This window comes from Anser cygnoides, chromosome 24 (genome assembly GCF_040182565.1).
Source record: "Anser cygnoides isolate HZ-2024a breed goose chromosome 24, Taihu_goose_T2T_genome, whole genome shotgun sequence".
Classification (NCBI taxonomy): Eukaryota; Metazoa; Chordata; class Aves; order Anseriformes; family Anatidae; genus Anser; species Anser cygnoides.
The window spans coordinates 7,505,695-7,526,683 of record NC_089896.1 but is presented as its reverse complement, the minus strand read 5'-3'; the positions used below and the strand labels follow the sequence as shown (position 1 = coordinate 7,526,683).

The following is a 20,989-nucleotide window of genomic DNA, read 5'->3' as shown; positions in this document are numbered from 1 at the left end:
GTCTCTAGAGACTGGCTCTGTCATTTATCCTTAAACCGATCGCAGTACTGGCTTTTTGAAAACAAATCATCAAAGAAATCCGTCCCTGCTATCTGAGAAAAGCAGAACAAATCCCCTGAAAATACTGGAAAGCCAGTGGGTGTTGAGAGGAGATCCCTGTGTGCCTTTTACTCCTGCATGATTCCTCACAGCCGCATTTTACCTGAATTTCAAATAGTATAAATAGAATTTCAGCATTTCATCACCAATAAACACTACAGACTAAACTGCTTAATTGTTAATTAAAAAAAAATGGACATATGATAGCATTTTCTCAGTCTTTGAATGTACACATACAATGTCAGATGTATTTTGACTTCTCTGCATTAATTAAAAGCAGTGATGTTAGGAATTATTTGCATGTAATAACTGTTTACTTGTTCCTCTTTATGAAACTTGAATAGTTTACATTCTTTCATACATTTCCTTTTTCCTGTTGGCTCCTTCTCCAAATTGCAGTTTCTTTAAAACTCTCCACTTAACTGGTTGCAGGTTGATGGATGGAAAATGTTTTTCTTTTATGAATTAAGCTTTCATTTCTGTAATCAATTATTCTCTTAGGCTCTTTTCTTTCTGGTTTTTTCATTCTCCTTACACAAATTTCTAAACTGAATGCAACCCAATCTCATCTTGACTCTTGAATTCATTATTAACTTTCCTCCTGCAATCCCAAGCTCTGAATTAACAGTAGTTTACAGTCTACTGAAAGTGGCTGGGTGAATCGTCTCCTTCCTCCAGCAGAGTCCTGGCAAATGCTCATTACAGCAGTGGAAACACCTCTGCTGCCTCTAACAGGCTTTGGAGCCAGCAAGAAGTTTTAACTCAAGTGCGGATTTTTTTACCTATTCTTATGGGATGAGGCTTTGTAGTGTTTGCACAGACCTAACTCCAGTAGGGCTCCCTGGTGCTGTGTGAAAGAGGCACGGTGGGGTTTTCTTGCAGCTTGAAGCGTGTGCTTAGTTCCCTGTGCACGGCTGTGCTTTCTCAGCAAGGGGCTCCTTGAGGCGTATTTAGTGCTAAAAATCGTTTAAATTGAATTTTTATTCTGGGTGCCACACTTAATTTCTCTTGTTTTGTTTTAATCTCAACGTCCAGTGTTGGTTTTGTTAATTCTGGTGGAAATCTGAATTTGCTGCAAAATATTTTGTTGGAACAAAGTTCTGTGTGTGTAAAAGCTTGTGTAAATACTGTGTGTGTACGTGTGCGCTTGTAAGCACGCACAGCCTGTGTCCACCGACTAACAGCAAGTAAGTGTGCCTGAGCTGCAGGAGCATCGGAACCAGGGAGGCTCTTGTTTTGAAAACAGGAGCTGAAGTGGTTCAGAGCCGGCCACTTCTGTCCCTATCGTGTGGGTCACCTAGCACTGTGAGCCGCCCGGGGGCAGGGGAAAAAGCAGGTTCTTACCTCCCCCTCTCCAAAATTACCGTCCCCGTGTGCAGGACGAAGGGAGGGGAAAAGGGCCGGGTCCCCGGCCTCTCTCGAATAAAGATTTCTGCTCATATTTCGCCATATAAAATGAAAGCCGAGGGCAAGGGGATGCTGCAGTGTGCGCTGCGCCCCCGGCTGCTCTCCCGGCCAGGGACCGTCCCCACGGAGCATCTCCCGGAGCCGCGGGTGCTGCCCGGACCCACCGGGGGAGCCGGGCTTCTTCCCGAGCGGCTGCTGGGGCCGGGGAGCGGTGGGAAGGAGTAACCACAGCCCGGCTTCCCGAGAAGGCGGGAAATGAGTAAAAATGGTGCTGAGTAATAATTGTCATTTTCAACTCATGGGAGGATTTTTGAGAGCTGTTAGAGACGCAAAATGTCACGGCCGGCTCCGCTCTGCAGCCATCCTCCCTGGGGACGCTGCTCCCCGCGCAGAGGTGTTTGTATCTGCGGTGAGCAGGGAGTGAAACCGAAAGGCAGGGGAATTGTCGCTTGGAAAAGAAAAATAATTAAAATTAGAAAAAAAATCACACCTAGGAGAAGGTAGCGGCGCTGAGCACGGAGCTGTGAGCTCCGCTCAGCCCCCGCTGGGTGCCCAGGGTGCTCCCCGCGCCGGCCGCGCTGCCTGCTCCCACCGCGCTGCGCTCGCACGCCAACAAAAAGGGCTCTCTCCCATTGCCTTTCTTCCCGTGAAACAGCTTCCTAAATAATTTCTTCTAATAATCCTCATCTGTGCACTCGGTTTCTGCAGACAGTTTGCTAACAAGTACTCTGCTTGTGTCGGTTGTTTTTATGTGAACGCAGTCACCGGGAGCCTCCGTGCTCCGCAGGCTGTGGCAGCGTGGCTCTTTGGTGCAGGTTGGCGGCGAGGCTGCTTCATTGGGGGTTACGTTTTCATTTGAGAGGGTAAAAAAAAAAAAAAAAAGAATCCCTCTTGTGTGGAGAATGAGCTGAAGGGTTGTGCACTGTCTGGTCTAATTTTGAAAGCTGAAGTCGGCATGGATTGTTTTCTGGCTTTCACAAATCCTTCTTGCCGTCTGCCTTAAAGCCAGCCTTAACACCCCCTCCCTCCCCCCAACACTCCTGTAGAGAAACTTCCCACCTGAGATAACTGCTCAGTGTTCTCTGCAGGAGATAATTTCTTTTTCTATTTATTCTTTTTTTCTTTTCCTGCCTAGCTGTATAAATACGATAAATTATTTTTGCTATAGGCACTCTCAGATCCACCCTTATAGACAGATGGTGGTTGGGATCTGGAAAACTCTAACCCAGGGAAGAGGGAGAGGAGGCTGTTTCTTGCTGCTCGGTGGAGGTGTTTGTGAGTGAAGCGAAGGCTGGAGGAGCTCGGGGGCGATTGGGCAGGCACTTCAGGGCGATTTCTGCTGGGTTTTCTGCCTCTGAAATACCGCCTGCCTTTGAAATCCCGTGGCGATTGCTCTTGGGGGATCGGCTGGCGCGGTTCCCTTGCACGCACACGCAGCCCCCCCTTTACCCGCGGAACTCCCAAACGCTGCGGGGATGCCCCGGGAGGGGGCGGGAGAGCCGAGGCCCTTTCAGGAGGAGCCGGCGCTGCCGAGCCCTGCGACTGGCGATGGTGTCCCCGACCCGCCAGCAACGGGCAGAGGTCTGCGAGCGGGTGCTGGGGGGCAGCGGGGGCCGGGCCGGGGGCGTGCTGCTGCCGCTTCCCTCTCTGCATGGGGAGAAAATGCCCTCTGCGATGCCAGAAGCATTTGGGGGTTGCAAATGGAAACGTGTTCCACCAGAAAATGTCACTGTTGTGCTCTTGCAAACTTTGGGTTTGGAGAGCTTTTCACCACCTACCTCCCTGCTCCCCACTTTTTTTTTCCAATAATTAAAAAAAAAAAAAAAAGTGAAAAGCTTGGTGCATCAAAAGCATCACTAAAAGCCCACCATGATGATGTATGAAATCTTTTTCTGGCAGCGTGTTCCTGGTCTCCATTTGGGGCTGGGGGGACAGGAACAAAGGGACAGTCCCCGCAGCCCATGGGGCCATGCGTGTGGTGGCCAGTTCTGGTGCACAAAGCTGGGCATATTTGGTGCAGGCTTTGCAGTTTCCAATTTCTGCTGCAGCCTGGCATGAGCACACGTGGGCTGTGTGCCGCAGGTGCCCCCATGGCCAAGAGCCCAGTGTAGCTCCCCTCCAAACCTACCTGTGTAGGTGCTTCTGCAGGGCCACAGCCACCAGTTTTACCCAGCAAATACCATCATCCATCATGTCTAAACTGATGTGATCTTGTCTGATTGTTTCTCTAGGAGTATTCCATGGGTGCCAGGACCCAAATCTGTCCCTTGCAGAGGGAATCCAGTGTCCAGTGCTGCATTTTGGGGCTGGATTCCCATGGGAAAAAGGGAAATGTCCAAACAGGGAAGCAACAGGAAGCTGCTGTGGGTAGAGGGGTTGATACTGGGAGAGGGGAGGGGAAGGGGGAAAAGTGACTTTTCTGTCCAGGAAGGTTCAGGCTCCTGCTCTGAACCAGGTCCAAGTCTGTCTTCGCTGCAGCCAGCTGAACCCCAGCGGGAGCTGGCCGAGCTTTGTCTTGACAATAATGTCTCATAAAATTAACTGATATGTGTGCTGGAGTTTGGTGTATGTAGATATTTGTGTCTGAGTTTTCTCCAGCAGGAGCAATTTACTCTGAAAGGAGCTGAACCGATGTGAATATCCTCTTTTCTCTCCCCCCCTCCCTTAGGAAAAAGCTTCACCCTGACGATCACAGTGTTCACCAACCCCACCCAAGTCGCTACCTATCACCGAGCCATTAAAGTGACTGTAGACGGACCCCGGGAGCCACGAAGTAAGTTATGTTTTATTGGCTGCTGCTGAGCAGTGTGGGGGGCTGTCACAGGGGGCTGAACTTTCCCTGGCCATGCGGATGAAGGATGCCTCTGCAGCTGGGGCAGCTGCCTTTCGCAGCGCACAGAGCAAAGACGACGGTGTGGTCAGGCAAACCCCAGGAGTGTGTCTGGATTGTCTTCGTTTTCTTTTTCTCCATGGAGCACCGCGTGTGTCCTGCCTGCTGCTTGTTCCCTCTTGTTGTGCTCTGTGTCCCCTCAAGGTCTGTGCGGTTGTACAGCCCTGCTCCTCGTGGCACTTGGGATGCAGTAGAAATGACAAGGGCTCAACCGTGGGGGTGTGCAACGCATTTTGGGGTGGGGGGAGTTATGAAGCTGGAGATTCTGTGCCCTGCTTCAGAGGCTGAATTTCTGATTAATAACATGTTTGCAGGTTTTCCATGCTCTGTGCTTCTATTTGCCTGTCTGTCCACGTGGGCCCAGGAGAGCTCGCAGGGCACCTTCCCCTTCTGTTTGTTGGCAGTTTCACTTTCAGGTTGTCAAAGCCTCTGTCTGGTAGTGGCCGCTGATGAAGGCTGCGTTGCTTGAGAAAACCAAGCAGACGATTCAACTACAGAACCATCTTTCTGTTGTGATCAAGAAGGGTCTTTTGGATATAGCGGGGCTGGCAGTGTCTCTGCAATGGCAGCTGCAGACTGGCTGCGCTTGGTTGATTTTTGGAGTTGGGGTAGTTTAAATTCATCTTGGAGTACCTCTCCTATGATCAGAGGGGATTGGGGAAATGCTCCAATAATGTCAGCAGGAGGAGTTTCCCACTTCCTTGACTACTTGCTTGGTGGGACCCCTGTGAGGTGGGGTCCCAGGGCCTCATTCCCAGCCCTCTGTTGCTGTCCTTCTGCTCCAGCTCTGCCTTCCTGCATGCTCAGCACCACCCTGGGGACTATAAAGCAGAGTTTGTTCGCTTAGCATGTAAAGCCATCAGTGCCCAAATTTAAGGGAAACAGTTTGATCCTTCTAAATATGCTTTAGAAAATATTTTCTGTTGATGCTGTCGCTGGGCCATCAGCACCCCTTGATGTCAAGCCAGGTCAAGGCTGTAACCTCTGCAAGACAGTTTTATTTGCCTTGTTTTTTGTTGATTTTTTTTGGTCCCCTTTTTAATTTTTTCTTTTTTTATTTTATTTTTTATTTTTTAAATGTTGGAGCTTGGGGTGTTAGAAGCTTTATATAAGCCTGTTGGGCTGCTGGTCTGGAGTGCTTGTTTGCAGAGCTGGTGCCTAGGCACTGCAATGCTGTGGGTTTTTTGGTGTTTTTTTTTTTAAAACCATAAGCATAAGGCATGTCCCTGTTACAGTGCTGTGGCAGTGGAGAGCAAACATGGGTCATGGTGGGCACTGCAAACACCTGGGAATGGGCAACCAAGGCTGGGAGGGGGAAAGCAGGCAGGGTTTGGGCAGGGAGTTGCATAACTGTTCCATGTCAGGAATAGAAACCAGGTCTCGGCTCCTGGTTCAGCCCCTTGTCTGCTGCATCAGATCGCCTTTCTAATAATAATAATCATCATCATCATCACCATCATAGGGAATACATAAATAATAATACAAGGCAAGATAGTTACTACTCTTAGTGTTTGGTTTGCTCTGACTTCACCAACGTTCAGCACTTGCCAAAACCAAGCTGAATCATACCCACTCCTCATTTTGAATTTCAACATGTTGGTTGATCATTACTGATCTTTAATTTAAACTTTCCGATACGGAGGCGCAGGATTTGTAGCTAGGCAGGGAGCTGTGGGTTTGAGCCGTGGACACTCCTGGCCTTGGTGCCGTGCCTTCATTTTGCACAATTAGCTAAAACCTGAGGATGGAGCAGCTGGCCCTGACTCTTGCTTGGTTTGCCTGAGGGATGCCGTCCTGGCGTGCAAGGTCAGCAGTTTGCTGCTTTTTTTCTGATTTGTGTACCTCATAATGTTTGTGCTGAAGATTTAGGCTCTTTAATGAGCTCTGTGTAGTATTCATTTGTTGCTTATTCGCTTGTCTTGTGTGGACCCTAAAGGTCAATCTTTTTCCTCATCCCAGTACTTCCCCCACTCCCCAAATCCTATAAATTGCTGATCTGAAGAGTTTAAACCTAAGCTGTAGTTCTTCTGCTTTCTGCAGATGGTCATAGGTTTGTTGGCTGTAAAGGTCATATTTGTAAGCCCCGGGTCAAACTGGGAATTCATTCATGTCTTGTGAAAATACAGTCTTACACTGTATGGGAAAAATTAAAAAAAAAAAAAAAAAGTTCTCGCCTTTGTCATACTTCATTGGTTTTCATTTTCTAATTAATCTGAAATTTAAAAAAATAAAACTACATTTGTCCCTGCCTGTCCCTGCAGAAATCCTGGCTGTAAAATGATGTTGGCCCACCTGGTCACAGAAACCAAAGGTGGTTTTCCTGGCTAACCTGCCACTGGGTGGCTCTCCGGGATAGCACCCCTGGGAGCGCCTGGCACCTGCTGACCTGGGAAGGGAGCTGGTAAGGCTCCGGTAACAACCGTCTCTGGCCATGCACGACAGCTCGTGCTCCCCTCCCCTGCTTGGTTTTGGGAGAACTGCCGGCAGGACTTGCAATTATTTTTATACATGCATGGATATTACATAGGTGCTTTTATAGATGTAAATATATATGTAAAAATATTTTTCCCCTTCTTGGCTGCCCTGTTGCAAATGAGAAGGATGTGGTGCGTGGTGGCTCCTCTTGTGCATGACTGGCGTTGGCTGGTGCTGGAGGCTGGACACGGCTGGGGAGGGGCTGGTGTGATCGTGCGGAAAAGCATCCTTCATACGGAAAGAATTGGCCATTTGTCTTGGTATCCTGGGAAAGCCCTGGGCATCATCTTCTCAGATGCGGTGAAATTCCTCCAGCAAATGTTCTCGTGGGGTTTTTGGCTAGAAACGCGGCTCTGCTCCACGCCCCACCTCTGAGCTTCCCATTCATCTTCCACCCCTGTCCCATCACTTCATCTCAGCCCTTGAGCAAGTCTTTTAACTAAAGCTTTGCCCAGAAAACATCTGAGGAGTTTGAAATCAAGTTGAGTTGGGTGAGAAATTGCAGGGACCCGGGTTGCAGCCAAAGCCCATTGCGGGGCCAGTGGTTAAAACCCGGATGGGGAGACTGGGAGAGCCAGACCGATGTGTTGAAGACACCCAGATGTGCTTGTTTGGAGGACCCATGGCAAAACTGTGGGTTATAGCCCACAGCAAAGTGAAGAGTAGGGTTGCGCTGTGCACAGGGCTGGTAGCAGTGGTGGCTTTGGTCAAGTGCTCATGTTGGCTGTGGTTCATGAGCACCTCCTGCAAGCCATGATGCAGGCTTGCTCCCGAGTGCCCTACTCACTCATTCGATTTTTTTTTCTCTGCTTCATTGTGGGTTAGATCTGGAGAGATCAAGGACACTCTTTCAAGTTGACACCTTAGCTCTAAACAAATGGTGCATTGGGTGCCAAGTGTTGACATACTTTGTACAAACAGGAAGTAATAAAATATCTGAACTTCCTGTGGAATTTCCTTCTCCCCACTCCCTTCTCTGCAGTTCTTTATTTAGCAAAAACCCAACTTAGTTGAGCTGCAATCCTTGTGCAGTCTCTCGCATCCATGCCTGCTTGCAAAATAATCCACAGAAGGCAGAACATGGAAAAATGAATAGCTGAAAGCTATACAGTGATGTTTAGTCTATGGCTGGATAAATGAGAGCATCTCCAGGGCCTCCCCCCTCACACCTACCTTTTGGGTGCCTTCCCCTTCCTTTCCTACAGCTCTTCCCTCTTGCCTTCTGTCACTTCTTATCAACCCTTTTCACTTGCTGTCCTCCTCCCAGCTCACCCCTTGCAGCAATAGCTGTTTTCTGTCTTCTGAGAACTCTTGTGCAAAGTCCTTCTTTTTTCCTTCAGTGTTTTTAATTTGCTCTGACTTTTCTTGCTGCTGTTCAGTCTTCCTTAACCTCTCTGTATTAAAGCCCTTTAGCCCTTAACCCCTTGTTTCTTGTCTCCACCGCATCCCTGCTGTCCTGGCCGCTGTGAGGAGCAAAGGGCGCCACAGCAGATGTGATCACCCATCCATAATGCTTGTGGGGCAGCATGTATATACCCAGCTGTGTTTGCTGGGGGTGAAAACCACCCCCCTGGCCGTGAGTGGGCGTTGAGCCCTGAGTGTGGGTGCTGTGGAGGTGGGAAGGGTGCAGGGCAGCTATCCCAGGATGTCCAGAGCCCTCTCTGCTCATGTGGTGAGGGCCTGGACCGTTTGGAGTATAAGGTCTGTTCCTGAGGTTCAGTGCTGGGCAAGCTGTACACAGAGCTGGCTTTTTCGCCCGTCACTGCCCCCAACAAAAAAGCATGTGGAAGAGGGAGCAGGCACGGGGCTGAGGCACCAGCACAGACCCACTTGCTTTTACACTGTGGCTTTTACACTTCTGTCCTGAGCGAGTAATGGAAAGGAGGATGAGGGCAGGAGGGGCTGTACCTCGGTTTTCCATGCCCGAGGAGTGGGGTGGCAGCGGGGTTCCTGCCTTCCCCTCTCCCTGGCCAACCGACAGGCCCTGGCTGCGAGCAGCAAAGCAAGTGCTCACGGACGGTGAGGGCCGCTGGGCTGCAAGTTGGTGTCTGTTGCTTGTTTTGGGTGCGTGTGTTGGAGACTTGGTGCTTTTGGTGATGTCCCTGCTCGGTGTGACCACAGTAAGCATGTCCCTGCGCTGTGTGGTGTCTGCTGGGCTTGGAGTGGGAGGGGACAGATGGATCAATGCCAGGCTTACCACCGCCTAGCAAAAGCATTTAGGCTCCCACTCCCCACCACGTTGGCCCTGCAGGGATTTCCTGGCTGGGCCTATCCTGCGCAGGCACAAGGTGTCCCCTCCATGGCCACTTCTCCAAAAGGCTCCTTCCTCACATCCACTGGAAACACGTGCTGGGAGCAGAGCCCCTGCAGTGGGTGCAGCGTGTGGCCGTGGTTCTGCTGTGCCCGGAGCACCCCTTCCCCCCTCGCGCAGCACGTAGCTGGCGGGTGGAAAGGCTTCTCACCTCCCACGTTTCTGAGTTGTTTCCAAGAACCGCTGGGTTCTGCTTTGATATTTTTAAGAGCCTCGGCTGGGTGAGGGTTTCCCTCTCCGCCTGTCCCCTGCGTGTGATGTCAGTCCAAGCTGTAGCACGGCCACGCATTCTCAGCAGGGAACTCAAGAGTGTGGGGTTTGCAGAGGGTAGGAACCCTCTTTCCTGCAGATGGGAACGCTGTTCCTGTGCAAGGTGTTAATGGTAGCTCTGTCCCTGGGTCAGTGGGTGCAAGGCTGCACTCAAGCACCCCATGCATGAGGACCTCTTGGCTGCAAGCACAGGGGGGGAGAGGAGAAAAAAGACTGGCTGGTAATGCCAGGTGCCCCAAGACCCTCTGTAAAAGCATTTCTTCCAGCAGTGCCTGCACTGCCCAGGTGACAGCTGAGGAGGAGAAAGGGTTGTATCAGCACTTACTTGAGATGACACATACCTTGCTGTGGCTTCTCTATCCACCTTGAAGCTGCACTGATAAAAACCAGCGCCCTGAACCACCCCATCCTGTGCTGGACCCGCCAGCCTGGACACACCTCGGCTCCGCTGCCCACACCCCAATCTCGCCGCCTCCATCTCGGTTCTCATCCCACGCCCAGCGCCTCTCTGGCCCCGGCACCTCAAACATCGGCGCCTCCACAAACCACCCTGGAAAAGCTTCTTTCTTGCTTTTATTTATTTTTAAGGTGCGTCTGAATTGATTTTCTTGAATTCTGAGGGTTCTGGGTTTTTTATTCTATTCTCAGTGGATGCTTCAGATTGAAGCAGAGAGAAAAAGGGTGCACAGGGCGGCACTAGTGAGGAAAGCGATTCCCCCCCAGAACTCCCCATCCTCATGGCTGCCAATGAGTCTGAGATTTACAGCTAGAAACAGCAAAACATGAAAACCTGTTTTATGCAGGGAAGGGAAAAGAAGTGCAATATTCTACCCCGTTAGTCAGAATAAGCTCTGTAGAGACCCCAGTATGATGGTAACGAATAGAAATCACCACGTATCTGCTATAAGATGGTGCTGTCCTAATTTGAGCCTCCATTCCTGCCAAATTTGACCTGCAGGCTTGGGACAGGGGACTGTGAGGCTGAGCACCTAGGGTTTTGCATTTGCTGTGGGCTGTGTTGGGAGGTTTCAGTACTTCAGCTTCTGTGGTTGTGGGGTAGAGTTGGTCTGTGCGTCCCTGCAGCAAGCAGTCTCCGTTCAGCACCAGGTTCGACCCCAAAACCAGCTCCACTCCCTGAGCACCTCTGTAGCCCCAGGCACGGTGGGGATTTATTTATTTGAAGATGAAAGCAGTTTGCCCAGACCTGAGGCTGTGCTGCGTGGCAGCTGGGTGAGGCCGAAGAGCTGAGTCAGCCCCTCTGTGCTCTCTGGTGTCTGGGGCTGATGCGAGGGCTGTTGGTGGCAGGGTCTTCCTCGGGGCCCCCAGTGGTGCAACTTGCCAAGCTTGTGTTGGCTTTTGCTGGGATATGGCCATCCTGTGCAAAACTGATTCCTTCACCTGCATCATGGTTTCATGCCTTAATGACTTCAATGCCATAAAAAATACAAAACTGTGTTTAATATATTGTGGCATTGGTTATTTACTTGCTGACTTCTGGTTTATAAAATATCTGGCCAGATTTCTGACTACATAGTACTTGTAGCAAAGAGCACCTCTTTAGGACTTCCCTCACTTGCACCATTTGGGGGCAAAAAAGAGAAAGATGAAGCAGAAACATTCCAGTTACCTCTAAGAAATTTGGCTGTATGGGGGTTGTACTATGAAGTTAAATGGTCCGTGCATTCACTCATCACATCCTGGCCCTGTTGTAAAGCGTGCTTCAGAGAAGGAAATTACTGGCAGCGTCGGGAGAGGAAGAGCTGCTGCCGGCGAACGGGGTGATGCCGGGCGCCTGCCCGCGGGGACGCAGCTCTGCTGCCTGCCTGCCAGCCCAGCGGTGGTTTTGGAAGGCTGATTTGAGGATGTTTTGTCGCGTGGACCTGCACTGCAGAGGGATTTGCATAAATCCACACCACGCTTCCTCCGCAAGGGAAAAAGTGTCAGTTGTCTCATGGTTTCGAAGCAAAATGAGGTGCAAGAGGGACCCGCAAGAGCTCCGCAGGGCAGTGCTGCGGGGAGGCTCAGGGAGATGTCGCCGCCCCTGGCTCTGTGAACCTGAGTGGTGGAATAAAACCTGTGGCGTTCCCATTGCAGTGACACGGGGTGTCAGCATCTGCTGCGTAGCGGACATGGTGTGAGTTAGCAAGGGATAGCTAAAACCAGCTGGGGAGTAGAAGGGAGAAGAATGCAGCCAAGCAGGGTGACAGGGTGGGGGCCAAAAAGGGGCAAGGACAAAGCGATCCTCTATTGCAATCTTACTGCGGGCAGTCTTGGGACCCTGTGGTCTGCAGCTTGCCCAGGGCCACGGCAGTGATGCCCTACGTTTGCTGCGCCTTTTGTCCTCAGAGATGTGATTTTTGTCTGGAAAGCCCTTGGAGAAGAGGTAATAAATTATTACAGGGTCTATTGCTTTTCTGCTCGAATTCATACCAGGACTTGGGCTGCATTGTGCCAGGATTATATGGTTTCAGATCTTTATCTTGGCAGAAAGGGTTTCTCAGGGGGGATGCATGAAACTTGCCTTTGAGATATTTCTGTAATTAAAACCAGGATTGTTGCTTAAGTGCTCCCGTGGGGTGATAGTTTGGGGTATTATTAGGGTCTTTTATTTTTTTCCCCTGCTTGTCTTAAGCTAGATATAAATAAACAAATGTTTCCCAGTCTGTCCGGGAACTATTAAAAAAAAAAAAGAAAGAAAAAAAAGACCATAAATAAATCAAACCAACAAGATCATTTAAATAAATGACCTCACCACTTCCTGGACAGTCACTTGTTGATTGTAAAACTGCTATCATTTTTTTTTTTAATTTAAAGTGCAGTGCTTAAACTAGGGTGATTTCCCACTTCTTGAGGCCTGTCCCCTTCCCTGGAGAGGAAAAGGAGGAAATCCTGAGTGACAGTTTCTTGCTTCCGTTATTAACTGTTTGCTCTGGATGCACTGCAGTTTGCGAGATGAGCCCTCACGGAAGCCAAGCAGATGCTCCCTGCGCTGGCCCCTGGCCCAGGGGTGGTGCTGTCCTCGCCCTGGGCATGCTGGGCAGTCACTGGGGAGCTCTCTGGCCTCTGTTCCTGTTCTGCCACACAGATCCTGCCCCACTGGAGGCTCCTACCTGGAGGAGCAGAAAGGGCTTAGAACAGGGCATGAGATCTTCAGAGTGTCATGAAACAAAGCATGCATGTTAAATACTCAGGAAAATGCAGCGTATCCTAATGTTTTAGTTCCATTGCTGTTTTCTTTACTGTCCCTTAAAGCTGTCATCATGGGGCACTTGCATGGAGGGCGCCTCCTGCACAGAGACTGGCCTGCTCCATCCCACCCTTCCATGTCCTGTTTGCTCTTTGAATGGAGAAAAATGAAAAGCCAATGCTTGGCTGGGACAAGGGGCTGGGATGATGGCAGGGCCTTGGTGCCATCACTGCACACCCCGACCAGCGATGCACCTCCCATTCCTGCCCCATCCACCAGGTCCCTTTAATTCACCCTGGTGCACCGTTCACCAGGGGCCAGGCAGGAGGTCAGGGCTGGGGCCAGGGCTGAATCCACACAGCTCAGGTGTGAGACTCTGAGTTCATGCAGGAGTCCTTGCAAATCAGTACTTGCTGTGAAGCAGGGTTTCTCTGTTTGTATTCCCATTGCTAATGTGTTTTGATCCCAGCGGGTGAATTTGAACCCTTTGGTATCTGCTGAGACCGTCCAGGGCACTGTTTTCTTGCAGAGGCAGTTTGGGACTGCTGTTGATACATGCATCGCAAGCAATTATGTTAAACTACCTCCTCCTCTAATTTCTTATAGGTACTGCTATCCAGTTAACCCCTTCTGGGCAGAGACAAGGTGTAGGGGGAGTGAGGGTTCGGCTCCGGGTGGGCAAAAATCACTTGGGAAGAAAAGCAGACGGGCTCTGGGTTTTGGCAGGCCAGGCTGTGCAAGCCTCCGGCCCCACTTGCCCCTCAGCTGGGTACGGAGCTGTCCTGGGGCTCCCCGGCTGCCAGGGGCTCACAGAACCTTCCTCAGCAAGAGCAAAGTTTGCTCGGCTGCACCCAAAGCAGTGGGTTCACGTTGCCTGGTCCTTTGGTGCTATAGCTTGAGGCTGTAATCCCAGCCTTGAAAGAAGTATTAATAGAGCAACCAAAATTATATGGGCTCCAGTAAATTCACTCCTCTAATTATTTTATTTGGTGCTTATGGTAAATTCCACCTCTGCTTTTATAATCACCCAGTGTATAACAACTTCAAAATCATTTCACTTAAAAATGACCAATATTTTCTAAGCAAAGCAGTATTGGGAGTCAGAATAGGGAAATTATTTTTGCTTGCATTGTACAAAGAATCTTTGTTGAAATTGGTTGCAACACCTCCTGCTTTTGAATGCTTTGGAAAACCCCAGGGCATGATTCTCAGCTGAGTAGGAGAACACACCTGATCCTGGTCTGGCTTTGGAAAAAAAAAATCAGAATTGCAGACAAGACATTGATAGTGTATTCGGAAGAGATTAAACTGGAGCAAGAGTATCCTCTGGTGGATGGGGCACATCTGGAGAACAAAGTATCATTGAAGGCTACTTCCAGAAGGATGTCAGTGGTGTTTTGGTCTTGTGCACAGGGGCAAGTTGTGCCAGGTGCTGTACAAATAAATAGCAAAAGAAATTTCTGCGGAATCCAATGGGTGAACCAAGCAGAGCTGTGCAAAGGGATGAGATGGGATAGCACGCAGGTGCCAGGACCTTCCCCCCCCCCCCCCCCCCCCCCCCCCCCCCCCAAAAAAAGAGTATTTGTGACAAGGATGTTGGCAAGCTTTGCTCCTTCACGAGGGGTGTCCCAGCAATTTGTCCTGTATCTTATTTTACCTGTTTGTAAAGTGAATCTAATAACCTGGTGGGTAGTGGGTGACGTGGGAGCACGATGTGTATGCGGAAGTTGTTGTTGGTGAGAATTTGTTGAACTGCAGCTAGGACTGCGTCTTGCAGATTTATTGATGCATTGCAGCCCCACTCCCCTTGGGCAGGATTTGCAAACTCACGAGGACAGTGCAAAGGGTCGCAGACTGAAAGAGAGAAAAAAGTCAATGCTAAAAGGCAAGTTTTGTTTCAGGGAAGACAACAGCTAAAGGACCAGAACTATCAAACAAAACCACAAGATCACATCAGATACCAAGGCAGGACACATCTCGTTTCTCCCTCCTGAAAGAGCTTATCAGTGCAACCAATCACTTTAATGATGTGGTGGAGGGAGGAAGAAGATTTGACTCAGAATGAGATGAAATTTAGTTCCTAAGACCCTGCTCTTCTGCTGCCGGAGACCAGTCACCTGTTCTGCAATCAGCCAGAGATAAATCATATCCTGCAGCGGAAGGTGCTTAGACATGATTTTGCATTATTTTATCTTACTCTTTCCAGTGAATCTATGCACTGTAGTAGGAGAGGGGAGGGAGGAGCAGCAAAGCAGCAAGCAGAGAGCGGCCCTGGTGCCTCCAAGCTGTTGCACCAAGGATGTCGGCAGTGGGAAGGTGCCCAGCAGCCGAGAGCGGTGCCTCCTTGCTGGGGCTGCTGTTGCTCTCCCAGCTGCACGCCTCCCAAAAGCACATGCGGAGCAGACAGCTCAGCAGCATGGAGAGGTGAGCCTGTGCGTGATCCCACTGCTTTGGCTCTGGAGAAGCAGCATTGTGCAGAGGACTGGGGGTGCCATGCCGGCAGCATTGCTCTGGGGCTCTCACAGCATTGCGTTGTGAGTGCTGGTAAAGCTCGGCAGGAGCTGTAATTATCTGACATACCAGCTGGTCTCTGGAGATGGAGCTCAGGGCTCAGTCCTGGGATTGGGGGATATTAATATTCTAATGCCAGGGCTTCACTCCAGCTCTGTCCTAGGGTAAAGGGGAAATCCAATGCTCAGCATCCTCGACCTTGGGAAAGTTTGGATCTGATCTGGGTTGTGCTGTGTTACTGAGAGAACAGGACTGTCTGGCAAAAGCTCCTATATCCAGTTGTCTGCTGAATGGCCCCACAACATCAGGTGCATCTCATGTTTGTTAGCTGTAACAGAGCATACTCCTTGCACAGGTTTGAACCCAGCAGATGGTCCTCCCTGTCCAGGGCAGAGTATCCTAACCTGGGTTGCCCAAAGGAATTTGATGTGCTTGCCCTAATGGAACAGGTTATTAGATGGGAAAAACCAGCTATACTGGTACCATGCAGGTCCCATTTCAAGTTGTTAGATAGCAGGCATTAACTCACTGCCTGCTGGAAATTGGCATAAATCCACTGATCTACCTAGTGACAGCTAATATATATATGCACTTGAAAATCTGATCTCAGACTAGACTGAGGCAATACCAGCTGGATGTGCCTGAGATTTGTCTGCTTCCTCCCAAGTGCCCAGCCTTGAAATCTTTGAGTCAAGGTTTTTGCCTAATTCCATGAGAACTGGATCACAGCCCATAATTGAATTTTGCCTTCCTGGAAATGGGAGGAAATGCAGCAAAGCCAGTGAGGCTGGTAGGTTTTGCACCCTCTTATGAAAGCTGCTGTATTTCCTACAGATGTGCTCTGATCTGCTAGTTTGTGACACGTGTGAAATTTTCAGATCTTCAGTCAAAACCTTTAAAAACCTCCTAATTGACTCTGCAGTCTCAGAGCCAGATTTTCGGGGGTATTTAAGGATGGAAAAATACAGGAAAGCACTTGCGGGGTTTTTCAGCAAGGCACAAGCAGGCTAAATGCTTAAACCTGATGAATTTTACCCAGTTTGTTGCTGAGACTCCCACCAACTTTACTTGCGCTTTGAAGTACTTTAAATGTCCTTCAAATCTAGAAAGACTCAGTCTTCCTGCTGAAACCCTGGGGATGGGGAGCCCTTGTTCTTCAGGGTCTGTACTGAAGCTGCATCAAAATTTGGATGTGAAGTTCCTTTCAAATTGAATGTGGGCCACAGCTCTTGCATTGCAGGAGCTGTTGGAACTGCTACCCAAGATTTCTGTTTAAACATCTGAGTTAATGCCCTGCTTTGTTTCCCTTCCAGAGGGATGAGTTTTTGGGTCTGCTGGTGCAATAAAAGGCTAGAAGTACAATAGGATTTATCAGAAGCTGCCTGCTTGCACAGCCTCCCACCACAGGGTGGACAGGGAGAGAGGCAGAGGCAAGCAAAGTCAAGGGACTAACCCACAAGTGAGAGGAGATTAAGGGCTTGCAAACCAGCTAATCAATACCAGCCTGCATATAATGAACATCTCTCCCACTGTTGTAGCTTCAGACAGTAAAAACCTACTGTAAATGCAACATATCTCTGTGCTTCCTGCCAGCTGGCCGGGAGCCAGCGTATTTCCTTCAAAAAGAGGGATATTTATTTTCATCCTTTTAGAGGCAGCCAAGTCATCTCAGACCACCACCAGCTAAAAAAGCTTTATAAATTAGCAGCCTTTTTAAAATTCTCTCCCCCACCCCCTTAAATATTATTTTCCTTTCGTTGTTCAAGTCAGTGTAAATCCTCTGCCAGAACATGCGAGCCGAGGCGCATTGCGACACACTCGCCTTTCTCTCAAAGCTGGAGAAAGACAGTAGCGGTAGTGTCTCACGAAAGCCAGAGGAAACCAAAGCAAAGACTCGCCGTGACTGATTCTCTTTCCAAATGGCGTAAGCAGGCTAACTTCAAACATGTGAATAATGAGTTATCTGTGCTTGACTTTGTTCGGCACCAAAAGAGACAGTTCCTTCTAACACTTTCTTCCTTTCCTCCTGCTCCCTCCTGTGAACTTCTTTGCTTTCAGAAGCGGGCTGAAGTAGCGCTGGCACTTGCCGGCTGCTGCTGCTCTCTGGAAATCAGCAGAGCTCTCCATCCTCTGCAGAGACATCATGCTGGAGTCCTTTCCAGCTGCTGGTGCCGTGAGCAGCCCAGCTCCGCTGCCCTGCCCTCCCTCAGTGGCCATGGGGCTCCACCACGTGCTTCTTGGATGGGCATTTCCCAAGGTGCTTGAGCTGGAGGTGGGGTTCCTGGGAAGACCTGAGGGTCATCCTGCATTGTTGGTGTGCAAAGATGAAACCACCTGACCATCTGTTGTAAGGGACAGGCCTGATGTTCCTGTAACGCAGGCCTTTCACATGTGGCTTGTTTCTGGAGAACATGCTGGGACTTGATAGTCTAGCCGAGGCTCAGACTGGGAAAAAATTCAACGCACTGTAGAGGATTGGCATGTCTCTCTGAAATACCTATTTTGAGGGCTACAAGAGAGATTTGAAAGGTATTTTGTGCATTGAGATGGAGTTTTATCCACTGGTGATTGCTTTCTTGTGGTCTGTTCTCATGGATCTGTAGTAACTAAGCCATTAGGCTGTGCACGGCATGGCTGTACAGCTGATCCGGGTGTACTTCTCAGCTGGGCTGCTAGGGTTTGAGCAGTGCTGTGGGAGAAGGATGGTGGGAGCTGGCAGCTGTGACAAGCCCTGCTTTGAAGGGGGACATGTCGGGGGCCCTGTGGCTGCTGATGGCTCATCTCAAGCTGCTGCGGCATAATCAGAACCGAGGCACTGTGCCCTGGCCCACATTACTTTCTCCTGGTTCTTGTCTCCTCGTCTGTGGAGCTCAGGAAATGATCTGCAAATGTGTGTGTTAATGAACACACACACACATACAGCCCTGAGCTGAAATGCTCTGCATTTCCTTCGCTCCATCTTGCTGCCAGCGCTTCGCAGCAAGATGTCTGGGGAGGGCCAAGCCACTTCCCACCATCTGCTCTCCCTTCCTTTGGTAGCATGGGGTTATGGCAGGGGACGGGGACGAACGTGACACCCGAACCCCGACCTGCCCAGGGCAGAGAGCATGCTGTGCCAGCTCCCTGCCTCTCCCTGCCGTGACTCCATCTGTGCCTACACGCAGATAAACCAGGGGCCAGGACCCCAGGCGCCCCAGGGGGCTTTTCAAGTTGCCCCAGCACCTGTACTGGGCCAAATCAAATTTGCAAGCTCTTGGAATCTGGTATCATTCAAGTCATGAAGTTTCTGGAGCCCCTTTCTACCTTTGGTCAACGTTATATTCTGTACCTAAGCTGCTCTTGTTGAGCACTGTAGACACCCCCTACAGCCTGGAAGCCCCATCCTGGCTTCCATTTCAGAAGCCGTATCAGGTTGCACACTCCTAGAAGGATGAGCAAGATCTGTTTGGGCTTTGAAAAGTTTTAATGCAGAAAGCCTGTCTTTAAATCATAGCTTTGAGGACCTGAGCTTCATTGCAGCAGGAAACACCCAAAATTTCCAGTATGCATCTTATTACTGGCTTAAAGTGTAAAACGCTCATTGTCTCTTCCAGCTGGGAAGTGTTCAGTGGGACTGTTTATTTGCTATGCTGATACAGGTCGTGTGCTTATCCCAGGAGCTGAGGTGATCTGTCAAAATTTACATCTTGTCATAGTGAATATCAGAGATGACTGACTTGGAAACTTGACCTACCTTCAAAACCCACGTTTCGTTGACAAGGTGTCCAAGGTCAGCAGCCGCAATCAAGTTATAACCATAAGGCTGTTGTTTCCGTGAACACTGACCTGTGCGAGTTGGTGCTAGTGCAGCTGGCTGTGTGGCCGAGGAGGGCAGGAAGCCATGCGACGGAGCAAGGCGCTCACACTGGGGCAAATGCAATGCAAAGTCTCCAACACAACAGCAGGTTTTGTACCCAAAAATTCACTGTTCAGGGTGATGAAGACTTCTCAGACAGATTTCTGGGGCTGAGGTCTGGAGCTGTTTGAAGTCGATTGAAAATCCACCCACTGACTTTGTGAGGCTTTGAGTCAGTCCTTGGGTTAAGCTAGAAACCACCTTCCTTTTCTCTAAGGTACGAGCTATTGTTCATTTGACGGCATTGGTTTCCTCTGCATGACAGCTGTGGGTAGATGGAGAAGGGCCTTTAATGAAGCCAACCACTGCAGAAATTAAAAAGCTCAGGTTGTTCTGATGAAAGAAACCCATTAATAGCAATTCTCTCTTGCGTGACAAAGTCTGACGTCCCTAGCTCTCAGTGACAAGCGACAGGAAGTCCTGGGGAGACAGCCTGTACCAAACAGGGTTGGTAGTCCGTGGAGCTGGTGGTTTTTAACTCGTTTGTTTCCTCATTTCGTATAGCTCAGTGCTGCCCAGCCCCAGCCCTGTTGATGGAGTTATGACACTGCCAGTGCAAACTGGAGATGGCCTGGGAGAGCCAGGAAGGGTCCTGGCCTCACTCCTCCTCTGCTCTGGGTTTCACTCCTAAATGAGAGCCAGTCTTTGCTTTGACTTACATTTGCATCAAGTTTTCTACTTTCTTTTTGTCGGAACAGTCCTAGGTTTGGGGGTGGGGGTTGCTGGTAGTTGCTGGGTCTGCCCACAGCCCGTCCCCTTTTAAGGGGTGTGAGTACAGCACTGGTATTTACTCGAGGCTTAAAAACCCTGTGGGACTGTGCCTGTGTTCAGGCAGCGCAGGGACTGGAGCAACCACAGTGCAGCACAGTACAGCCACATGAAGCCCTTGGTTAGGTTGCATAGCGGAGTAATCTTTAAAAGCATTATCAAGATAGACATCACTTGATTTATTTTTCAATATTTTCTCCGTCACGTGCTAAACGCTACTGCAGGATTGGGTTTCAGCTGAGACAGAAGCAGGGACATTTGCATTAAATTTCTGTACAACTTGGTCTTCGCAGTCCCTTTAGCTTCTCTGCTAAGCCCTACCTGAGAAAACTGTTAAAGAAAAAACTTAAACCTATTTTTTTTCTTGTGTGTTCAAACATATATTGAAACAATAAAACGTGGGCCAAAACGAGACACCTCGCTGCACACGCTTTCCCCCTTGGGGAAAACACAAACACCATGTGAGTTGCTGCTTGTGTGTCTCTGAAGGCCCTCAGATAAGACAGAGATGCTTGAGGTCTAGGGGCTCACAAAGATTAGAAGAGATCTTTTATGGTGTTGATTTGAGGTTTCCTTGGTTTACTTCACACAGCAGGGAAAATGCATTTTCAAAATACCATTGGGTTTTGCTTTCTGCTGGGAGTCCTTTCATAGCAAGTTCTGCTCTTTGGCATCGGCACGTTCTTGTTGGGGCTGAAGTTTTGCTTGGGAGCAGCCTGGGGACGGTGGAGCTTGGGGCTGGTGCAGCCTCGCAGGGTGCTGGGGTGCAGTGGAGTGGCCCTCCTGCAGTCACGGCCGTGCCCTCCTGGCTGAGCCACCCGGCACCTCCATGAGCAGCCTGTGAGGGTGGCCCCAGCACGACAGCCAAGCGGAGGCAAGATCAGAAGATACCAGACGCCAGGTTTAAGGAGGGGAAGTCTGGGGACTTTCTGCGACTTTGCTATAAACTGACACTGAGCTCACGCTAAGCAGATGTGAGGGAGGAGGGTTGGGGAGGGACATGCAAGCAAGAGGCGGCTGTGTTTTGTGCCTCTTGAGTGCGGCAGCATTGCTGTTCTTTCTAAAAGCCACGGAGATCTCAGCTGGGTGGGTGCCGGGCCATAGAGCTGATTCTGGTAAGGTGCAGCTCTCAGGAGAGCCTCCCATTTCCTTCCCAGCCCCTCTCTGGCCTCCCTG

General features: G+C 49.9%; 1 protein-coding gene across 2 annotated transcripts in view; it reads left to right on the top strand.

Annotated features, from left to right (window-relative positions):
• The window catches only part of RUNX3 (RUNX family transcription factor 3), a 61,643-nt gene that overhangs the window by 24,376 nt on the left and 16,278 nt on the right, over positions 1-20,989 (top strand). For both annotated transcript variants that reach the window (XM_048049539.2, XM_048049538.2), the window contains exon 4: positions 4,175-4,279. In XM_048049539.2, the coding sequence (XP_047905496.1) occupies positions 4,175-4,279 (105 nt within the window). The remainder of the gene's footprint in view (positions 1-4,174; positions 4,280-20,989) is intronic.